At 39.0% G+C, this 21,999-nt stretch overlaps 1 protein-coding gene and 1 long non-coding RNA gene across 5 annotated transcripts; one reads left to right on the top strand and one right to left on the bottom strand.

Moving 5' to 3' along the window:
- Positions 1-15,468: 15,468 nt before the first annotated feature.
- On the top strand, positions 15,469-19,080 carry LOC121984224 (protein FAR1-RELATED SEQUENCE 6-like). 4 transcript variants are annotated; one of them, XR_006112824.1, is made up of 5 exons: positions 15,469-15,792; positions 16,182-17,164; positions 18,008-18,327; positions 18,413-18,493; positions 18,787-19,080. XR_006112824.1 is itself a non-coding variant. In XM_042537052.1 (5 exons), the coding sequence occupies exons 2-5, from the start codon at positions 16,745-16,747 to the stop codon at positions 18,892-18,894; spliced, it is 876 nt and encodes a 291-aa protein (XP_042392986.1). In that variant the 5' UTR covers positions 15,469-15,792; positions 16,182-16,744; the 3' UTR covers positions 18,895-19,080. The 4 variants fall into 4 exon arrangements, 3 of the variants coding, with proteins under 3 accessions (XP_042392986.1, XP_042392985.1, XP_042392987.1); XM_042537052.1 differs by having other exon boundaries at positions 18,049-18,327; positions 18,799-19,080; XM_042537051.1 differs by having other exon boundaries at positions 15,473-15,792; positions 18,049-18,327.
- Positions 19,081-19,773: 693 nt separating this feature from the next.
- On the bottom strand, positions 19,774-21,437 carry LOC121987281. The gene is made up of 3 exons (XR_006113467.1): positions 21,209-21,437; positions 20,144-20,330; positions 19,774-20,051 (listed from the first exon to the last, which is right to left on the bottom strand). It is a non-coding gene; the product is annotated as an uncharacterized LOC121987281 (long non-coding RNA).
- Between the last annotated feature and the right edge of the window lie 562 nt (positions 21,438-21,999).

Below are 21,999 nucleotides of genomic sequence, written 5' to 3'. Positions count from 1 at the left end.
TTTTGATGGCCGAAACTTGCAAGAAGAAGAAGGTGCTTGGTGGTTCTCATCTCGGAAGATCGTTGCCCACACAACGTCTGAGGTTAGAAGAGGAATACGGTAGAAGATCAAGATGTTTTTCTAAAAGGTATAACTAGTATTTTTCTTTCCGCATCATACTAGTTATTTTTGGAAATAATACTAAATACAAGAGGCATACGATTCTAGAGTTTCGAATTTGTTTTCGATATAGTGTTCTTTTGTTTTTCTTTCCCTTGTGATTTGATTGTTCTTTTCGGTTAACCTAAAGTTATTTTAGGAAATTAAATATTAGCTTTCCATAAAAGGTTTTGTCTAGTCGGTGGTGGTTGCTCCCATATCCAAGAAGGTCATGTGCCTCGCCACGTCAGTACTGGGAACCAATTATGGAAATTAATATTTAATGGAATTAATAACTTAAGGTGATTTGGGTCGAACGTGTTAAGTTCCGCAGGAGACCCAAGTCAAAACCTAAAAGAACGAATAGATTAAGTTTTGGATCAAACGTGTTAAGTTCCGCAGGCGATCCAAAATTTAATTTAAAAGAACACATGGTAGCTAGGAAAAGGTTCAGACCTTTGTACAAATTTTTTGTACAGTGGAACCTCTAGGTTTTCCGAGTAGCAACCAACAGGTTTAGGGGACTTTGGACTTGTTTTTGGGCAAAAACAAGGGTTGGATCGATCTGCCGATCGATTGGCTCATGCCCAATCGATCGGCCGATCGATTGGGAGAGTCCCCACGACAAGCGTTCTCCCAATCGATCGGTGGATCGATTGGGGAGAAGTGTCGCGCGAACAAAAAGTCTCCCAATCGATCAGTCGATCGATTGGGAGCCTCCGATTGATCAGCCGATCGATTGGGAGGTGCGATTCGCACGATAAGCCCTGGATCGATCAGCCGATCGATCCAGGCATTTTCTGAGAGCACAGAGGTGCTCTGGATCGATCGACTGATCGATCCAAAGGATCCCCAATCGATTGGGAGCAATCCGATCGATTGGGATTTGACCGTTGGCGCGGATAAAGCCATTGGCGAGCGTTTTTCTGCGTACTTCTTCCTCTCTTCTCCACAGGCGATCACGACAGCTTCTCCACAGCATTCTTCCACTCTCGCCGCCAATTCTAAAGGATCTTGGAGAGACATCCAAGTCAAGAGGCGTGTGTACAACAAGAAGAAGAAGCTAGGGTTAGGGTTTCATTGTACAAATCTTGTAAGCTTTCCCTTGTATTTGCTTCTCTTTGTTTCTTGTTGTATTAAGAGTATTGTAGGGCTTCTCCGCCTTCGGTAGTTACCAAAAAGGAGTGTTTTATTAGTGGTTGGTGTGTGAGTGTGTGGATCCTTGGATTAGTCACCTCTTGTGAGGTGGATACCAAGTAAATCCTCTTGTTAGCGTTGTGTGTGTGTTTCTTCGTATTTTCCGCTGCATATCTTTGAAGAAACAAGCAACGACGAGCACTGAATCACGCCGAGCTATTCACCCCCCTCTAGCTACATATTTGGTCCCAACAAGTGGTATCAGAGCGAGGCCGCTCTTCACCGGAATCATCGCCGGAAGGGGCAACAAAGCTAGAGGGTGTAGAAGTTGGAGCAAATTCTATCAAGTCAAAGACTTCATCATCAAGCTCAACTTCAAATGGAATTCCAAGATGGTCTTGGATTCGACATAAGGGTGCCTCCACCATTCACAATGATGAGCTTCGATCTTTGGAGATCAAGGATCGAGAATTTCTTAATGGTGGAGATAGAGCAATGGTTTGCTCTAATGGAAGGCTTCGAAGCTCCAAAGAATTCAAGGGACAAAATTCTCAAGATGAGCAAGTGGAGCCAAGACCAAATCCAAAGTTGTGAGGCCAATGACAAAGTGACCAAGCTTTTGGTCAATTTATTATCGAGCAACATCTTGGAGCAAATTGGAGATTTTGAAGATGCCAAAGAGCTATGGAGCAAATTGGTCAATATTCATGAGATCCCCTCCACTGTACCAATCTAAGAAAAATCCAAAGAGGGTGACTCATTGGAGCAAGACCAAGAGGAGGAGAATTCCGAAGGTGAGAGATGCTCATCTTTCGAAGAAGAAGTCCAAGAAGCTTCATCTTCAAAGTAATGCAATGAAGAGGGCAAGGAGAGGGCATGCTCCTTGTTCCATATACAAGACGAAGATGAAGAAGCCTCCACCTCTAGGATTGAGGGGGAGTGTAGATCATCGACACCGGAGCAAGAAGAAGCCTCCACATCTGGGTCAAGAGAAGAAGAGGATGAAGAAGCTTCCATCTCCACAAGTCAAGCTAAATCAAATGGAGGATCAAGTGCCATCCCTACACATGAAGGTATAAATGTTCCAATTAACAATAAAAATCATATTATATGTTTTGAGTGTAGGGAACATGGACACTACAAGAGAAAGTGACCCAAATTGGCCAAGAAGAAGAGCCAAGTGACACTAAAGGGCAAGGTGAAGCCTAAAGATACCGCTCTCGGAACAAAGAAGAGTAAGGAGCACATTGTATGCTTCTCTTGCAATCAAAAAAGACATTACCGGAGCCAATGTCCTAAGGGGAAGAAAGCGGTCAAGGTTCAAGGAGGAGGCATGAGTCAAGGGGGATCCTCCAAGGCAAAACGAAAGGTATCATTTGTTGAGCCTACTTCTTTATATAATGGTAAAAAGCATGTTAATTTTAATTTTTATCATTTTAATGCTATTTACCACAAAAATAGGGAGCATAATAGTATTAAAGAAAAACATATGGTTCACCATGCTAAGACTACCACATCTAGGGCTAAGAAGGTAGATAACCAACTAGGAAGTAATCCTAAGGATTTTAGGTATTTACCTAAGAAAAAGAAAAAAATCAAGGTTTTAGTGAAAAATCCAAGGTTGAGGGATTATGGAGAGAAAATCGAGTCTTAAGATCAAGACTTGATAAATTAAAAAAGACCCTAAAAAGGATGGAAAATATCCAAAGAGGACAAAATGAGCATAACCTAGGTTTAGGACAACAAAAGTCATCCAATGGTCATAGAGGTTTGGGATACAAACCAAAGGCTAAGAAGGATGTAATTTCTTACCATAGGGTTCCATATAGCTATGGAACCGAGTCTAGGTCAAATGATGAAGTCAAAAATACTAGGAAGGTTATTCCTAAGAGTATTTTTACAACAAAAATGACTAAGACTTCTAAGAAGTCCAAGAAAGTCACAAAAAAGGTCACAAGGGAAGAAATCCCCAGAGTGGACCTAGAAAATGTGACCAAGGCTTCTAAGAAGCCTAACAAGGTCACTAGGAAGGTATCTAGGAAAGTTATCCCTAGTGAATGCCTAGAGCATCCAAGGAGCACCAATAGGTGTTGGGTTCCTAGGAGCATTTTCTCTACCCCTTAGATGGGTTAGAGAGTGTCAACTCTAATTGAAAGGGTAGTTAACCCAATCATGATAAAGTTGGCACTCTAAGAGCATTTTCAAGGTTATTGTTAACATTTGAAAATGATAAGGATTAATGACTTACTCTTGGAAAGAGTAAGATGTGCCAAAAATTTGAGTTTTTGGATATAATTTTAATTGGCACAAGAAATCAAGTCTAAAGAAATGCCAAGTTGGGATGTTGGCATTCTATTGGGAAGTTAAAGGCAAGTCTAAGCCTTATTTTAATTTGTTACTCTTTAAAAGAGTAATTTGTGTCAAAATTTGAGGAATATGCTTAATTTAAATTGGCACAAAATTAGGAAAATCAAAAGAAATGTCAAAATTGAATTTTGGCATTTTCTTGGGAAATAGTGGGCAATCTAGGGTTAAATTTTAATTTAGCTAAGGATTAAGGATACTTAGATAGATAATCTAGGTATTTCTTTTATGCTAATTTGCCATGCTTTATTTGCCCATCATATACCATGACATCATATTTATTTTTGCATTCATGTCTTATTATGAAAAATACAAAAATATCATGTCATGTCATACATACATCATGTAGTTATAAGAAATTTTCTTTTGAAAATTATTTCTTTTTGATGTATGCCATAACATATCATGCACTATTTTAATTCCTTGCAATTTAAGGACAAATGACATTTATTAACAAATAACATCCTTGGTGGATGTTCCTAACCTCAAAATGCCTAGATAGATATGCATGATCCCTAGATTAGGGTAAAACCAAACTTTACATCTCACTATGAACTATAAGGTAACTTGTATGTGGTTTAGTACACATTAAATATAAGTGAGATGTTAGGATAATGAACAAAACTCAAGATGTTGATTTAGTGCATTTTTGTGAGTTTTAAGTTCATCGAACACATAGTTATGTATTTTCCAATCATTGGGAAAGCTAATGTACAAGTCATGTGCATTGAGCCCAAAGAACATGGTTGGAAAGTGGTTTTGAAAATGATTTCAAATATGTTTTGAAAAACCTTGGTGAAGACTATCTTTTGATAGTACTCATCATTGAAAAGTTAGACACAAACTAGAAGAAAACACTAAAGTTTTTACAAGTTTTCTAGTTTATGTCAATCTTGGAAAATATGAAGTATTTTCTTAGAAAACTATTTTTTCTTGATAATATATGCCCTAAGAAATGTCTACATGAATTTTCATAATATTTCGAATTTTATAGAATTTTCTAGGGGTTTCTGAAATTCATTGAAATTGAATTTCAGTTTTTCATTGCTTCAATCGATCACCCGATCGATTGAAGTGCCTCAATCGATCGGGCGATCGATTGAGAGGAGTTTTTCTCGTGAGCAGAAGCTCGCTGGATCGATCAGCCGATCGATCCACGCAGTCTGAATCGATCAATGGATCGATTCAGCAGGGTTCAATCGATTGGAACCCAACTCTAATCGATTGGGGATGCTGATTTTGGCTGGGAAAGCCTGATTTCAGCATTTTAAACCACCTTTAGTCTAGGTAACCACTCCTAACCCCTAAAAACACATTTTTATACATTTAGGGGTAGTTTTCATGATGAAAACAAGGATGGATTGGTTAAGGAAGACTAAGTAGAAGTTTAGGTTGAGGTTTGGCTTCAATATTGAATTTTTGAACCTCAAAACTTCTAAATTTGGTTTCCTAAAGGTTTAGGGATTCCAAGTCATTGTTGGTGCAATGACAGAAGTTACGTGCATGTCTTTAGGGGGAGTTACTCTTTAAGGACATGAAAAATTATTTTTCATACACCTTGGAAGGTGGTTAACCTTATTTAGCGAATATGCTCAAGGTTAGGCATTTGAATGTAATGAAGAGTGGATATCTTCATTATTCAGGTGATGTTTGCTCACGGATGAGCGATTGATGACAATGAAGGGTATGAGACCTTCATTTAAATTGTGTGTGAATATACCAAGTGGTATATGCTCAAGGATGAGCGTTTAGGATAATGAAGGGTATGGAACCTTCGTTATTGTGTTGTGAACAACGAGTGAAGTTGCCAACAACGTAGGGTAACTCTTCAGGGGGAGAGTTTTTGATGTGTGCCAATAGGGGGGAGAATGTGTGGTTAAGTTAGGCCTTCATTACCTAAGAGGGAGTTTGCTCTCTAGAAAAGGAGGAGAATGAAGGAAACCATCATTCTCATATTGGCATGAAAGGAGTTGATGCTATGAGATTAGCCTAACTTACAAGTGGTATTGTCAAACATCAAAAAGGGAGAGATTGTTGGTGCAATATTCCCTAGGTCAAGGTTAACCTGATTGACTGAGCTTGAATTGGTTCAAGCTCGAGTCTTGATGTTTGGGTTTCGATGTTTGACAATACATGGAGACAAGACATGGAGATTGCAGGTGCAATTGTTCATGTGGTGAGATTGTGAAGGAGAGTCAAGTAGGTCAAGGTTGACTGGATACTTGACTGAAAAATCCTGGTGAGTGAAGCCAGGTGAAAGTCCTAACTGGGAGGTTAGGCAGAAGGAAAATCCTAGTGAGTGAAGCTAGGTGAAAGTCCCGGTGAGTGAAGCCGGGCAGTTGGAAAATCCTGGTGAGTGAAGCCGGGCAGCTGGAAAATCCTAGTGAGTGAAGCTAGGCAGTATGGAAAATCCTAGTGGGTGAAGCTAGGTGAAAGTCCTGGTGAGTGAAGCCGGGCGGTTGGAAAATCCTGGTGAGTGAAGCCAGGTGAAAGACCTAGTGAGTGAAGCTATTCAGTATGGAAAGTCCCGATGAGTGAAGCCAGGCAAATGAGAAGTCCTAGCAGGTCAAGGGTGACCGGATGCTAGGCATGATGTACCAACAGGTCATGGTTGACCGAATGTTGGTTTAGGGGACTTTGGACTTATTTTTGGGCAAAAACAAGGGCTGGATCGATCTGCGGATCGATTGGCTCATGCCCAATCGATCGGCTCATGCCCAATCGATCGGCCGATCGATTGGGAGAGTCCCCGCGACAAGCCTTCTCCCAATCGATCGGTGGATCGATTGGGAGCCTCCGATCGATCAACCGATTGATTGGGAGGTGCGATTCGCACGATAAGCCCTGGATCGATCAACCGATCGATCCAGGCATTTCCCGAGAGTACAAAGGTGCTCTGGATCGATCGACCAATCAATCCAAAGCCTCCCTAATCAATTGGGAGCAATTCGATCGATTGAGATTTGACCGTTGGCGGGGATAAAGCCGTTGGCGAACGTTTTTTTTGCGTACTTCTTCCTCTCTTCTCCACAGGTGATCATGATAGCTTCTCCACAGCATTCTTCCACTCTCGCCGCCAGTTCTTGAAGGATCTTGGAGAGACATCCAATTCAAGAGGCGTGTGTACAACAAGAAGAAGAAGCTAGGGTTAGAGTTTTATTGTACAAATCTTGTAAGCTTTCTCTTGTATTTGTTTCTCTTTGTTTCTTGTTGTATTGAGAGTATTGTAGGGCTTCTCCGCCTTCGGTAGTTACCGAAAAGGAGTGTTTTATTAGTGGTTAGTGCGTGAGTGTGTGGATTCTTGGATTAGTCACCTCTTGTGAGGTGGATACCAAGTAAATCCTCTTGTTAGCGTTGTGTGTGTGTTTCTTCGTATTTTTCGCTGCATATCTTTGAAAAAACAAGCAACGACGATCACGGAATCGCGCCGAGCTATTCACCCCCCCCCTCTAGCCTACATATTTGGTCCCAACACTGTTAAGGTATGATGTTAAAAGTATTTTCCTGATAGGTCCTTTCTTACGATAAATTGGAGAATGTGCTCATGCTTCGAGGAGTGTGCACGTCTCCCACCAAGGCACTATATAAGGGGGTCTATACACTAGTGGAGGTACACGTTATTCACTATTCGCGCCTATGTCTACTAGTGCTCCGTCTTTTTCCTTTTTCCGGTGACTGACTTGAGCGTCGGAGGGTCAATACCAGGGACCCCTTCCCTGGCTCGGTACTGACGATTCTTGTGTTACATACCAGAGTGGAGTCTACATCTAGTCAACACAGCAGTCACATCCCCAGCCAGCCATCTTCCCGATTTTCGGACAGGATCATATTGGCGCTGTTTGTGGGAATGTAGCCTGTATTCTAAAAGCGAAGATGAAGGACGCTGGACGACTTACCACAGTGACTTTGACAAAGGAGGAGCTAGATATGCTAATACAAGCTCGAGCGGCAAAAATGGTGGAGCAACAACAACAGGCGCTGGCCGAGTGCCAGGTACAAGAGCCTACGGCCTTTGCAGCGGGTCATCAATCCGGATATGGAGACTGAGCAGAGCATGTACTTGTTCATGGACAGAGTAAGAAGCCGACCAGAACATACAGAGACACGGCCAATGCACTGATCTCCTTCCATCGGGCACTATTTCACACGCCATCAAAGGAGCTAGGCTGAGCGGATAGGGAACGAGGACCCTCTTCGGACCACACACCCATTTGGGACACGCAGAAAGGAAAAGCACCAAGAAATGATGATTCGCTCGAGCGGATCAATCAATAGTTTTCTCAGGGGATCTTGGATGACCCTCTGCCAAGGTACTACACCCTATTGACGATAGGAGAGTACAATGGAACAACATATCAGAACGATCACTTGACCAAGTTTGATAACACGACCACACTTCATCAGTACATTGACAGGGTGAAGTGTTAAGTCTGCCTCACTACCCTCTCCAGATTGGTGCAACAATGATTTAGGAGATTGCCGAACGGGTCGATTCATAGCTTCAAAGACTTTTGCGCACCATTCTTACATCACTTCGCTAGTAGTCGTTGCTACCAAAAGACGAGCACCAATATGTTCTCTTTGAAGTAGGGGCCCAAGGAGGCATTGAGAGCCTACATCAAGCGCTTCAACCAGGTGGCTATAGATATTCCATCGGGCTCATCTGAAATATTAGTAAGCGCATTCGCCCAGGGGCTTACTGAAGGAGAGTTCTTCCGTTCACTCATCTGAAAGCTGCTGAAGGACTTCGATGACTTACTCAGGAGGGCTATGGAGTATATGAACGTGGAAGAGGCCCAAGCGGCGAGAAGAAAGGAGGCGCCAGTCGAGCCCGTAACAGCACTTGAGTGACGACCACCGAGTAGCCATCAACCACCCAAGGGACCTCAAGCGGGAGGAGCACAGCAACACCAGGAGCCCAGAACGCATGTCATGCAACATGTGGTAGTCGGTCGACGAAAAGCTGCAAAAGACAAGTTATGGACACCATTGTTCTGCTCTTTCACCAGTCGGCAACACACAACACGCACGGCTGCTATAATCTGACACTAATCGCGAGTAGACTGACTTCATAGAGATATCGGCATTGATCACCATCTCCTGATCGATGCCATAGGCGCTGATCAGTTGGGCGGCGAGATGACTAGAGAACGATGTTTGAGCGGCGCCAGCATCAGCCTCAGAGGAAGGGAAACACAAGTCTTGCCTAAGCTTCTGCTGAGTGGAATATACCCTTTGCTCGAGAGGAGCAGAACTGAAACAATGTCGCTTGGGGAGAGATTGGAATGATCGCCAGTGGGGCGACCTACTATGATTCAAACTGAGTGAGGAAGTCACACGCCTGGTGGCTAGAAATACATACTGTTGGATGCAGCAAGGAGAAAGTCAAGGGACCCGAGATCAGCTTCGGCCTTCAAGACTTGGAAGGAGTGGAAATCCTGCACGATGACGTATTGATTATTCGAGCGATAATAGCTAATTATACTATTCACCGAACCTTTGTTGATACAGAAAGCTCAATGAATATTATATTCAAGAAGGCGTTCGACCAGCTGCAATTGACCAAAGTGAGTTGCAGCCAATAACGACCCCACTCTACAGGTTCATAGGCAATGAAGTATTATCGATCAGCTAGACAAGTCTGACCATATCGCTCGGAGAGGAGCCTCTCAAGAGGACAAGGATCACAAACTTCATTGTAGTAGGCGTGCCATCTGGCTACAATGTTATATTGGGCCGACTGGCCCTTAACGAGTTCTGAGAGGTGGTGTCCACTTTTTACCAAAAAATCAAGTTTTCAGTGGACAATGAGATGGGAAAAGTTAAAGGCGACCAGTTGACCGCTTGGTGACGCTACGTCGAGATGGTCAAATCTGATGAGAGGGCAGCACAGAAGATTCAGCATTTGGAGGTGAACATCATCATGGAGGAACCTCCCGCACTAGTCTATGATGAAAAGAATGAAGTCCAGATCCATCCTTGCCGGTCGGAGGCCACCACTTTTATCACCGCGGACCTGATAGAGGAGAAGAAGGCAGAGCTGGTCATTTGTCTCAGGTGAAATCAGGATGTGTTCGCCTGGTCGACCGACAAGCTTTTGGGCATCTAACCAAGTGTAGCTTAGCACGAGCTTTACGTCTGACCGGACGCTCGACCGGTGGAGCAGTGGAAGAGGGACTTCAGTGCAGAGTATAACCAGATCATCCGAGAGGAGATAAAAAAACTACTAAAAGTCGGTCACATCCACGAGGTTCAATTTCTGAGTTGGCTCGCCAACGTTGTGCTAATGTCCATGCTGGGCAACAAATGGAGAGTCTGTATCAACTTTCATGATCTGAACAAGGCAGGTTGCGAACTGATCTGCATGCTTGACACATACCAAGGTGGCAAAAAAGGCGAATATGCTCACCCCCAGCACCCCCACCAACCCGACCCAGGGCCAACACGGAGGAGGTAATTCACAGGTGGCTACTAGCCTTTGGAATAGTGACTAGCACATAAGGGAGACATTTATCTCGGCTTTGCCGAGATTTGAACCTCAGATCTCATGGTGGCAACACCTCATACGCTAGCCACTAAACCCATCCGAGGGGACTGCTCGACACATACCAAGGTTACCACCAAGTGCAGCTCGCCTGGGAGGATTAAGAGAAGGTTAACTTCATCACTACCGACAGAAATTATTTTGCTACAAGGTCATGCTGTTCAGATTAAAGAATGTCGGTGCCACCTACCAGAGACTGATGAACAAGGTGTTTCGACGGTAAATCGGTCGCAATATAGAGGTATATGTCGATGACATATTAATAAAATGCCTCCAAACTGTTGACCTTGGTGTAGACATCGAAGAAACTTGTCGAACCATGAGGGCATATGGAATAAATCTGAACTCGAATAAGTACTTGTTCAGAGTAAAAAGTAGTTGCTTCCTTGGATACATCGTCACTGAACGGGGGATCTAGGTGGACCTAAGCAAGGTGAAGGCACTACAACACATACCCCCGCCCCACGACTTGAAGGAGGCCCAACTACTGATCGGGCTAATTACTACACTATCAAGATTTATCTCCAAATTGTCTGACCAGAGTTATTCGTTCTTCAAGATACTGCGTCGAGTGACTAAGTTCCAGTGGGACGCTGAATACAACAAGGCGTTGGAAGAGCTCTTACCTCCTTGCTTGTATTGGCCAAGTCCATCGCTGGCGAGCAACTATGGATTTACTTGTCATCCATCGAGTATGCGGTCGACTCATCTTTAGTGCGCTAGAATGGCTCTGAGCAACAGCCTGTATATTTTCTAAGTTATATATTAAAAAATGCAGAGTCTCACTACACCAGTCTTAAAAAATTGGCATATACACTAATACGCATCACTCAGAGGCTCCGTTCATACTTCCTATCACATGCAATCGTCATGATAACCAACAGTGCCTTGGGAAGATTCATCCTTAATCTAGAGGCATCAGGATGGATGATCAAATGAACAACTGAGCTGAGTGAGTTTGACATACAATATCAGCCTCAGACAGTGATCATGGCCTAGACCTTAGCTGATTTTGTTACTGAGGTCCAGAACGCCGAGCTAGACACGACTTGGAAAATATATGTAGATGGATCGTCCACTTGGTAAGGTATCGAGATCAGTATTCTCTTGATTTCACCACGAGAGGACAAGATGCAATTGTCCGTGCGGCTAAATTATCGGACTATAAATAATGAAGCCGAGTACGAGACCCTGATAGTCGACCTACAGGCATCTCAACATGTCGGAGCTGTAACAGTTCTCATCCACTCGAATTCTCAGATGGTCGCGCAGCAACTATTGGGCACCTTTGAGATAAGCAATGCGCAGCTCAGGTTGTATGCCGAAGCTTTCAAGAAGTTGAAAGCCGATTTTCAAGAAGTAGTTATCCAAAAGATCCCCCGATGGAAAACCAGGTCACGGATGAGTTAGCCAGTTCATTGTCGCTGATAGTGATAGAGCAGCAAATTGAGCAGGTCTCACTGGTGGTGCACATCGATAGGATGGATGGAATAACCTTTTTGAGCAACTGGAGGAGTGAACTAACGGGCTCACCGAAGGTGGCCCAAGTGGAGGTCGACTACACTGGTCGATCGATGTAGGCAATGTCCGATCGACAAGAGATTTGTTCGAGCCGACCACCCGTCTAGCTCGGAACAGTAGGGTACGATCACCAAACGTTTAGTATGGATCGACAAAACGCTAACGAGATCGAAGCGCTTGTCCGAGCGGGAGGGGACGAGCTACTATACCCAATCATCAGAAGGATGAACGACTGATGCCTACCAAGCAGAAGAGTCCTAACCAAGCGGCTTCCCCGCTCGGTCGTGCAGCGGGATCCTTGACGTATCTCTCAATATCCTTTTAGGAAATAGTGCCTCTGATACGAGACATGGTCAACAATTGGATCGTATGACAGAAGCTTCTACTGTCTTGTCAGGGATATACATGCCCTGTTAAGGTATAGTGTCAGAGGTATTTTCCTGACAGGTTGTTTCATATGATAAATTGAAGAACGTGTCCATGCCTCGAGGAGCGTGCACGTCGCCCACCAGGATATTATATAAAGGAGGTTCAAACATTGACGAAGGTATGTGTTATTCACTATTCATGTCTGTGTCTACTGTTACTCTGTCTTTTTCCTCTTTTCGATGACTGACTTGAGCATTGGAGAGCCAACGCCGAGACCCTTCCCTGGTTCGGCACTGACATTTTTTGTGTTGTAAAGCGGAGCAGAATTTACATCTAGTCAACATAACAGTCACATTTCTAACAAGTCATCTTCTCTATTTTAAGACAGGATCAAGTATTAATCGTTTTATTTAAATAACTTTATATTAGAGACCTTTCATAAATATTTTTAAACAAATATATAATTATTTTATATAAATTTCTTTTATCAAAACAATCTAATTTATTTATTATAGAATTCATGGCACAACTTGCCACCACTACCATTTAAGTTTTTTTTCTCTATGAATCAATTCATTGAGCGATTCCATTAAGTCGTATAGCGTATAGTATACAGGGATGACCATGAATGATTTAGATCCGATTTTATATCGTCTATATTCATCCTTATTTATTAAATTCATCCTTATATTCATCTTTATATTATCATTATTTAACTTTCATCAGGGATTGGATAGTCATACCTAATTAAATATCATATTACTACCCATAATTTCTTTTTTAAAAATTAATAAATTATTTTAATTAATTAATAAATATTTATAAATAAATTATTTTAATTAATTAATAAATATTTATTAAATTTTGGTACTCTTTCTTGTATTTTTGATGAGTGAGGATTTCTTATGAAAAAAAAAGATAATATTAATGATAGGGTAAAAGTTCAAACTTTTTTTTTTTTTTTTTTAAGATGGAAATTCTTTCTTCACCAAATATATATATATATATCAAACTCATTAATTATTATATAGATGATCATAGAATCTGTTAAAAATTCTTCTTTTATATTTTATTATGAAGAACTATTTTAATAAATTTTATAGTTGAAAATGGTGGTTTGATTGTTATTGTAGAAATGTGAATAGTTAAAATAAGACGGATTACTCTAACAATTAAATAAATATGTTAGATTTGATATATAAATAAATTATATAATTATAATATATAAACTATAACAAATCAGAAAAATAGTAGTTTACTCTTAGAGAAAATATAAGTAGAGATATTAATATTAGTTGACTTGTCGAGATAATATTAAAAGAAAATGAAAGTATGGTGATGGTCACCAAATATCACATGTTATTTGAGAGAAGTGATGTGACGGTTGTGCTCATAGAGATTCCACTATTGAGAAAGAAGGGAAATTTATTTCAAAAACGAACGAGTCTACTAGCACTTGGAAAGAAAAGGACAAAGAGGATTGGAACTAAAATCTTTTGCACTTGTGGCTCTGCGGCTGCGAAAAGAAACAAGCAAGGTGATAGCATCAATTGCCCTTGCCGCGTAGGACAAAAACGTCACGTGGGTGATACTGATAAATTGTTGAAATTTTTTAAGTTAATTCAGTAAAGATTTTCTTGTCCGTAAATTATGGATTAGGGGATGATCCATTATGGACTCTTGATTTGAATGAATCCTATCTATTTAAAGATGAGGTCCATCCAAATTAAGAATCCTCATATAGTGAACCATCTCCTGATCTACAATTTACGGATCAAAGTATCTGCTCTCAGTTTAATTAAATTTCATACAACATCTGTGGTCTGCTCTGAAATTTTAATTAAACCAATTCAAATAGGAAAAAAAAGTTGCTAGAACTTTAATAGGAAAAATAATTAAAAAAAATTAATGTGATGGTGGAACTATAAATTTTTTTTAATTTTATTCCTTTTTAAACGTGTGGGATTGAAGTCCATCCTAGCCCAAGGATGATTCCAACCATATTTATATTTGAATCAAAAAATATTTATATTTAATTATTTAATCGGATCTAAAAAAAATTTTAATGACCTCCTGGCCGGATACTAAATTTCTTAATGAATTTGGAAAAAATTACCATCCTAATGGTATCAAGTCCTAAACGAGTTGAAAGGGACATCCAATCGGATTCGGATTGTGTTCGGAGATGAGAAGAACGATTCCCATTTTTTTTTTTTTACAGGAATATTAGATGAGATATTGATGGGCAGGCTCTTGGATTACGCAGATTAGAAGTTTTCATGGTTAACTTTTAATTTCCTTTCACCACCATTAAGATATACATTTACGTGAGAAGAAAAAAAAAAGATTAATTAGGTAATTTTAAGTTTGGAGTGATTGATTCGATTCTATTAAAATTTTTATTGATCATCAGGATAAATCAAGAAATGTTCGGACAGTTCAGAAGTCTAATATCATTTAGTTGCATACCCTATTTGAATTTTTTTTTTTATAAATTTATCATAACTGAGATTCAAATGATAAATATTTAAATAATAATCTAAATATTTTATCACTATATCATAACTCTAGGTATATTTACGTGAGAAGAACAACCACTTCGTTTAGCTCGACGAGACACAATTGCGTTAAAATTTGAACCACTTCTTTCTAAAAAGGAAAGAAATAGAGAGAAAATAATCATGTATAGAGAGACATTGTTTAATCCAGGTCAAAGCTCTTTTATGCAGCAGTTGTTTTATTATCACCAACGAAAACGAGGAGACTTAAATAAACAAAGATTTCTCCTATAAATAATGACAACCACTAATTTTTATATACTATTCGTCACTTTTTTTTCAATAAAAAGTTAGAATTGATGGCATTAATTTTGATTTTTTTTTTCCCAATATTTCTTGATTTCAAGGAGAGAAACACAAGAATTAAAATCATGGAATTTTTCTCTATGGAAAAAAAGAAAGAAATAAAAAAAGGACAGAAGGAATGAAAAATTAAAATGAGCTGTAAAGCATTTATGACGATCGTAGATCCTCGAGTAAGCTGGCAAAAGACGATTGTAGTAGTCGTCCTGCGTCCTGTCAATCGGTCAAGATTAACACGAATAATAAATATATGGTTAAATGATCTGAAAGTCGAAATAAAAGGCAAAACAATTGTCGAAAAAACGTGGAAGGTATGGATGATGGACGTCGTTTCTATCCATAAACGCTCCAAGTAATTCTAATCGTCAAAACGAGATTGACCAAGAAGCATGGCGCACGACGCAATACAAGAGGTTAGAAAATCAAGATGAAATAATTAACAAATTAGACCGTCTTTTTTTTTTTTTTTGAAATGATACGTTGAGTGAAAAAAAGGCACGAAACTCTCCACGAATGAATCATTCAACTTACGTGGAAAAAAAAATAAAAGAAATGATAGGCTGAGTGAAAAAAAGGCACATACAAACTCTCCACGAATGCCTTTCCTCTTTCCCGTGTCACCGCCCTTGTTTCCTAGGGTTTACCCAACCTACCGCACGACGCAACCGACCCACTCCGCCACCATTCATTTCCGAGCAGGTTCGAGATTTCGGAACAAAACCAGTCCTTCGCTTTCACGTGAAGATCTCTTTCCTCTTTCCCGTGTCGCATCCCTTATTTCCTAGGGTTTACCCAACCTGCCGCGCGACGCGACCAACCCACTCCAACCACCATCCATTTCTGAGCAGGTCCGAGCAGGTTTGTGTTCTCTGTCGCGCCCCTTTCGCCTTCTTTGTCATCCAGGTTTGACATTCTACTATCGCCACATCTAGAAGTGACGAAGTAAAAATCACTCGAGGGCTTATCTGCTTTCTGCGGATTTATGCTGTGTTTTATAGATTTTTAGCGGATTTATGCTGTATTTTCATATTTGTGTTTTATAGATTTTGTACGGATTTATGCTGTGTTTTGTAAGAACAGTACTGTGATCATATTAAGAGATGTAGCTTATCATTTATCTTCTTTGTGCTCTATATCAAAGTACTCGTATCATTTCATATTTTGTTGTTCATGTGACTATGGTGTTTTTTGTCCTGCGTCACAGAGCTGATTATTCATTTACTAATAACTATTTTGTTTGAATTTAGGTTTTAAAATTGTTATGGAGCAAGAACTATTAATTGAGGGTGATTTCCAAGTGTTAGGTGATTCGTCAAGCTCAAACGGAGTTGATACTCCACAAATTGGGATGTGTTTTTCAGCTGAAGAAGAAGTTCATGATTTTTACAAATCCTAAGCCAAAGGTCTTGGTTTTGGTATTTCAAAGCTAGGTTCCAAAAAAGGAGATGATGGTCAGTTGAAGTATTTTTCATTTGGATGCTCTAAAAATGGTAAGATTGCTCCTAGAGTGAAAAATTCCTTTTATTCTAGACCTTGTAGTAAAACAGATTGCAAAGCAAGGATTAATATTACAATTCAGAATGATGGATTATGTGTCATTACTAGTATTCAACTTGAACACAATTATGCATTAAGTCCAAGGAAGTCAAGACATTTTAGATGTAACAAAGTGTTAGATTCCCAAACTAAGAGGAAATTAGAGTTGAATGATCAAGCGGGAATAACTTTGAGTAAGAGTTTTCATTCATTTGTTGTTGAAGCTGGTGGCTATGAAAATTTATTGTTTGATGAGAGAAAGTGTATAAATTATATGGTTGAAGAACGAAGATTAAGGCTTAGAAATGGTGATGCAGAAGTTTTGAATAATTATTTTTGTCGTATGCAAAGTAGAAATTCAAATTTCTTTTATGTGATTGATGTAGATGAAGATTCTCATATAAGAAATATATTTTGGGCTGATGCAAGATCTAGGGCTGCATGTGATTCTTTTTCTAATGTCATTACATTTGATACTACATATCTTACAAATAGTTATGATATGTCATTTGCTCCGTTTGTTGGAGTAAATCATCATGGTGAATCTATATTACTTAGATGTGGTTTGATATCTAAAGAAGATTCTGAAACTTTCATTTGGCTATTGAAATCATGGTTGACATGCATGAGAGGACGAGCTCCACGAGCTATTATTACGGATCAATGCAAAGCCATGGAAATTGCAATTCTTGAGGTATTTCTAGACTCACATCATCGTTTATGTCTTTGGCATAATATGAAAAAACTTCCAGCCCAGTTTAGTAGTTATGCCAACTATAAGTTGATAAAGAGAAACTTGAAAAATATTGTTTACAAATCTATGACATCTGAAGAATGTGATAGCAACTGGAAAAAATTGATCGAAGAATTTAACTTGGAGAAAAATGATTGGCTGAATTCTTTATATGAAATTCATCATAAGTGGATACCTGTATATGTGAAAGATAAATTTTGGGCAGGGATGTCGGCAAGTCAAAGAAGTGAAAGTATGAATGTATTTTTTGATGATTATGTTCATTCGAAAATAACTTTGAAGTAGTTTATTGAACAATATGACAATGATTTGAAAAGCAAGATTGAAAAGGAAGATAATTCTGATTTTGTATCTTTCAATTCAATCATTCCAGTTATTAGTGGCAATCCAATTGAAAAACAGTTTCAAAGTGTTTACACTAACAAAATATTCAAGTTGTTTCAAGATGAACTGTGAGGTTTGATGTTTTATAACACTTCATTTGTGAAGCAAGAAGGGGCAACACTCTTTTTTGAGGTGACATAAACTATATATGGGAAAGAGGGAGCAACTCCAAAAAGTATTTTTTTTTGGTACAATATAATGAGTTACAATGTCAGATAAAGTGTTTGTGTTATCTCTTTGAGTTTCGTGGAATTATGTGTAGACATTTAATATCTGTTCTAGTGAAAAGAAATGTCACTGTAGTTCCAGAATATTATATAATGGAATGATGACGCAAAGACATTAAACGTGGATATCAAGAAATCACCAATATTTATGATGATTCTTGTCATCATGCAGAGGAACGACAAAGATATAATAATCTTCAACCATTGTTACAGGAAGTGGGGCAGCTTGGGTCAAAAAATGATGAAAGATGCTTTGTTTTAACAGGGATATTGAAAGAAGCAAAAAAAAAAAAAAAGATTATGGATATATATATTGATGATTCATTGGATGGTAATCAGGACAGCAATAAAATACATGAGGAATCAAGAAATGAAAGCAAACAGTTTCATAGTCCTCTAAAAGTAAGGTCTCGTGGACGACCACCGACGAAACGAAAACAACCCAAAATTGAGCAAATTGTGAAAAAGGCGAAGACAAAGTCTCAGAAAAAGGTTTGGTTGTATATTTGGTGAAATTTTCTTTTGGTGTTATGTTTTGGTGATAATTGATTTTACTTTTTTTTTTATTTGTTAACAGGGTTCTACAGTTGATAGAAAGCAAGATGAATTATCAAATTTGAATTCTCTAAGTATGATCGATGATCAGTCCAGTCAAAATGTAAGTTAGATGCATAAATTTTTTTGAATTTAGTATTTATCATTTTACATTTCATTTGTATATGCATTTAGAGTTGATAATTTTGGGAAGAAATGGGTACTGTTGATTGCACTTTTCATAAAGTCTTGCATTTTGTTTGATTGCTCTTTTCATAATCCTCAGCTATGTTTATTCAAGTTGTACAAGTCTGTAAGATTTTGATTGGCTTATATGCAAACTTATTTTAAGCTGAATTTATCAAATATTTCTTTTATATTGATTCCTTCATTACTGGAACAATTCATACGTTATAGGGTATTTGGCAGAACACCTCTCAGCTGGGAGACAAGGAAGATTGTAATGTTGGCCTTCTTAGGAGTTCTAAGATTTATGTTGGCACTTGTACTGGGTTCTTTTTTTAATTGAAGATTGTAATGCATTTGACGATTGGAATGCAATTAGGGTTTTATGTAATACACTTTAGTAAAAGACATGATGTTATTGATTTAGTTGTTTTTGGACTCTTTATGCAAAAGCCAATTAGACATTATGTTTTAATTGAAGATTGTACTGACATTTAAAATTTTTTATGGATTAATTTGTGTTTTTGAGATCAACCTGATTTATTTGAGTATCATATATAAATGTGAAAAATAAAGGTAAAAAAACGTGCAACGTAATTTATGTATGTTCTACCTCATTTATTTTATGTTTTACTTTTGTGGTATACTGTTCTGGAAATGGCAAACTTACACAGGAAATATTCTAATTGCTACAAATCCATTTCAAAGGTTAAGCCATCTATATGATTCTCACATGATGACACAATATCAAGGGGATCCATTAGGCGAGAAAAGTCCTCATGTGTTTGCAGTAGCAGATGTGGCATACAGGAAGACAGATAACTAACAAGTGTTAGCAAAGAGTAAATTTTATGTGGTTTCCTTTAAGCTTCTAATGAAATGCTAAGCATTGATAAGCGGTGCTTCAATAGACAACCAATCCAGCATAGTAGAAGCTCAAGCCAAGAGTAACGTGCCAGTACGTTATCAACCATGGTGTAATAAAAAACTGAGCTCATTCGAGGCCTCTAAATAAAATGCAGCCATGCTTGAAATGCAAGTATTAAACACAATAGGAACAAATTGTCTACTTCAACTAGTAGTCAAGTGAAGCAAAAATATGACAACCCTGGTCGAAACAAGCAAACGAAATCTCCATAGCAAGCCATAGTTGAGTCAGAATTAAAAAAGTTAATGGAAGTTTTGCTCCTTATAGCAAATTCCATCAACCATCTCATAATCATCACAATCCAAGTAAACACAACTACAGCCATAGCAACTCTAAACTTCCTATTCCATAAACATATTTCATCACTTAATTTCATAGTAACAGAGTTGTTTACATTCTCCTGGAGACCATTTCAATCAACTGTACTTTCGATGTACATATTAGATTTCTTCAGTTCACTAATCTCCCTCTGCAATTTGTTGTTATCCCTCTTCAGATCATTAATAATTGTCTTAGTTCTCTCTGACAATTTTGGGTCATGCCATAAGAAGAAGTCACATCTCCTTTCCTGAATATTGAATAATCTTAATTAGAAACCAATATTTAAAAAACATATAAATACAGTTGGTTTTGAAACAATTTTACATAAAGAAAACTTACTCTAAATTTTGGGCATGAAAAAAATCGCATTCCTGGATTGGTTTCCTTCCATGATGTCCAAAGATTAGCTCTTAACCCACAATAACATAATATATGGGGAGATTTACGTTGTGCATCACTCATGCATCTTCGAGTGAAAGATGTTGATGATGAAGAGCCAGTAGCCATAAATATTTGTTCCTTTGTTCTACAATTATTTTCATATCAGTTAATGTAAAGTATATGAAAAAAGTAAACATTTTAAGGCTAACTTAAACTAAATGAAAGCATAAATTTAAACTAAATGAAATAGTTTGTTGTAGGTAAGTCATCTAAGAAAACACGCACAGGGAAGATTAAGATCATGTAGGTAGCAGAACTGATGTCATGCATAGAATTGAAGGAACCCTCACCGAAGTATGGAAATGGAAGTACCACAACCAGTGTTGAAAGAACAAGAACAATACTGATGAAGACTATAATAAAACGATAATAAGGCCAATTTATAGTTTCAAAAATGAACAGCAGACCTAATTGAATATTAAAGATATTGATTACAGAGCGATTAAGTAAAATATGTTGCACGATATTGTCTTCGAGTGAAATGTCAACAAATATGATCATATAAGCATATCATTCCTCTAATAACAAACAGCTCTGTGACGATGTGATCGCTCTGTGACGATGTGATCGCTCTGCGATCACTCATGATAAGCTAGTCACATGAACAACAAAATCTATAAGCTAGTCACTAAATCTGACCATAGTCACATGAACAACAAAATAAAAAATGATATGGGTACTTTGATACAGAGCACAAAGAAGATAAATGATAAGCTACATCTCTTAATATGATCACATTACTGTTCTTGCAAAACACCGCATAAATCCACACAAAATCTATAAAACATAAATATGCAAAATACAGCATAAATCCGCTAAAAATCTATAAAACACAGCATAAATCTGTAGAAAGCAGATAAGCCCTCGAGTGATTTTTACTTCATCACTTCCAGATGTGGCGATAGTAGAATGTCAAACCTGGATGACAAAGAAGGCGAAAGGGGCGCGACAGAGAAGACGAACCTGCTCAGACCTTCTCAGAAATGGATGGTGGCTGGAGTGGGTTGGTCGTGTCGCGCGGCAGGTTGGGTAAACCCTAGGAAACAAGGGATGTGACATGGGAAAGAGGAAAGATATCTTCACGTGAAAGCGAAGGACTGGTTTTGTTCCGAAATCTCGAACCTGCTCGGAAATGGATGGTGGCGGAGTGGGTCGGTCGCGTCGTGCGGTAGGTTGGGTAAACCCTAGGAAATAGGGGCGGCGACACGGGAAAGAGGAAAGGCATCTCCATGGGAAAGCGAAGGACTGGTTTTGTTACGTTTGTGAGTAAGATTTCGTGCCGTGTTATTTTTTTCCACGTAGGCTGGATGACTCATTCGTGGAGAGTTTCATGCCTTTTTTCACTCAGCATATCATTTCTCTCTTTTTTTTCTTCCTATTTCTCTTTCCCTTAATTTGTTGCCACTGCATGCGAAATGGACGAAGGTGATAAGGATGCTAATACCGGCGATTTCTGCTCGCTGGGAGTCGAGGATGACGATGACCGGAGGGGCGAGTCTTCTTCATTATACTTCCGACGACTCCAATTTCATTCTGTTGTCGACGTCGTCGGATCTCGTAGACGACGTGACCAACTCGTCTCCGAGCTCATCGTCGATGTCGTCTTTCGACTTGTCGTCGCTGTCGCTTGAGGCCAAGCTCCCAGTCAAGTGAGTATACTGAAGTGTTTGATTTACATCCCGCCGTGTCCTCTGTCAGTCTCGTTTCTCCAGCTTATGAGGTTGATTGAGATTGTCAAACCTGCAGAAGAGGGT

This window comes from Zingiber officinale, chromosome 5B (assembly GCF_018446385.1).
Source record: "Zingiber officinale cultivar Zhangliang chromosome 5B, Zo_v1.1, whole genome shotgun sequence".
Taxonomy (NCBI): domain Eukaryota; kingdom Viridiplantae; phylum Streptophyta; class Magnoliopsida; order Zingiberales; family Zingiberaceae; genus Zingiber; species Zingiber officinale.
The sequence above is the reverse complement of the archived record's forward strand: the minus strand, read 5'-3'. Positions and strand labels throughout refer to the sequence as shown.

Bases quoted from the DNA above. Each gene is read 5' to 3' on its own strand.
- LOC121984224 (XM_042537051.1), top strand. From the start codon at position 16,745: ATGGTTGAAGAACGAAGATTAAGGCTTAGAAATGGTGATGCAGAAGTT. The intron at 17,165-18,048 runs GTATTTCTAGAC...CCATTGTTACAG, and splicing joins TGGAAATTGCAATTCTTGAG to GAAGTGGGGCAGCTTGGGTC. The intron at 18,494-18,786 runs GTAAGTTAGATG...CATACGTTATAG, and splicing joins ATGATCAGTCCAGTCAAAAT to GGTATTTGGCAGAACACCTC.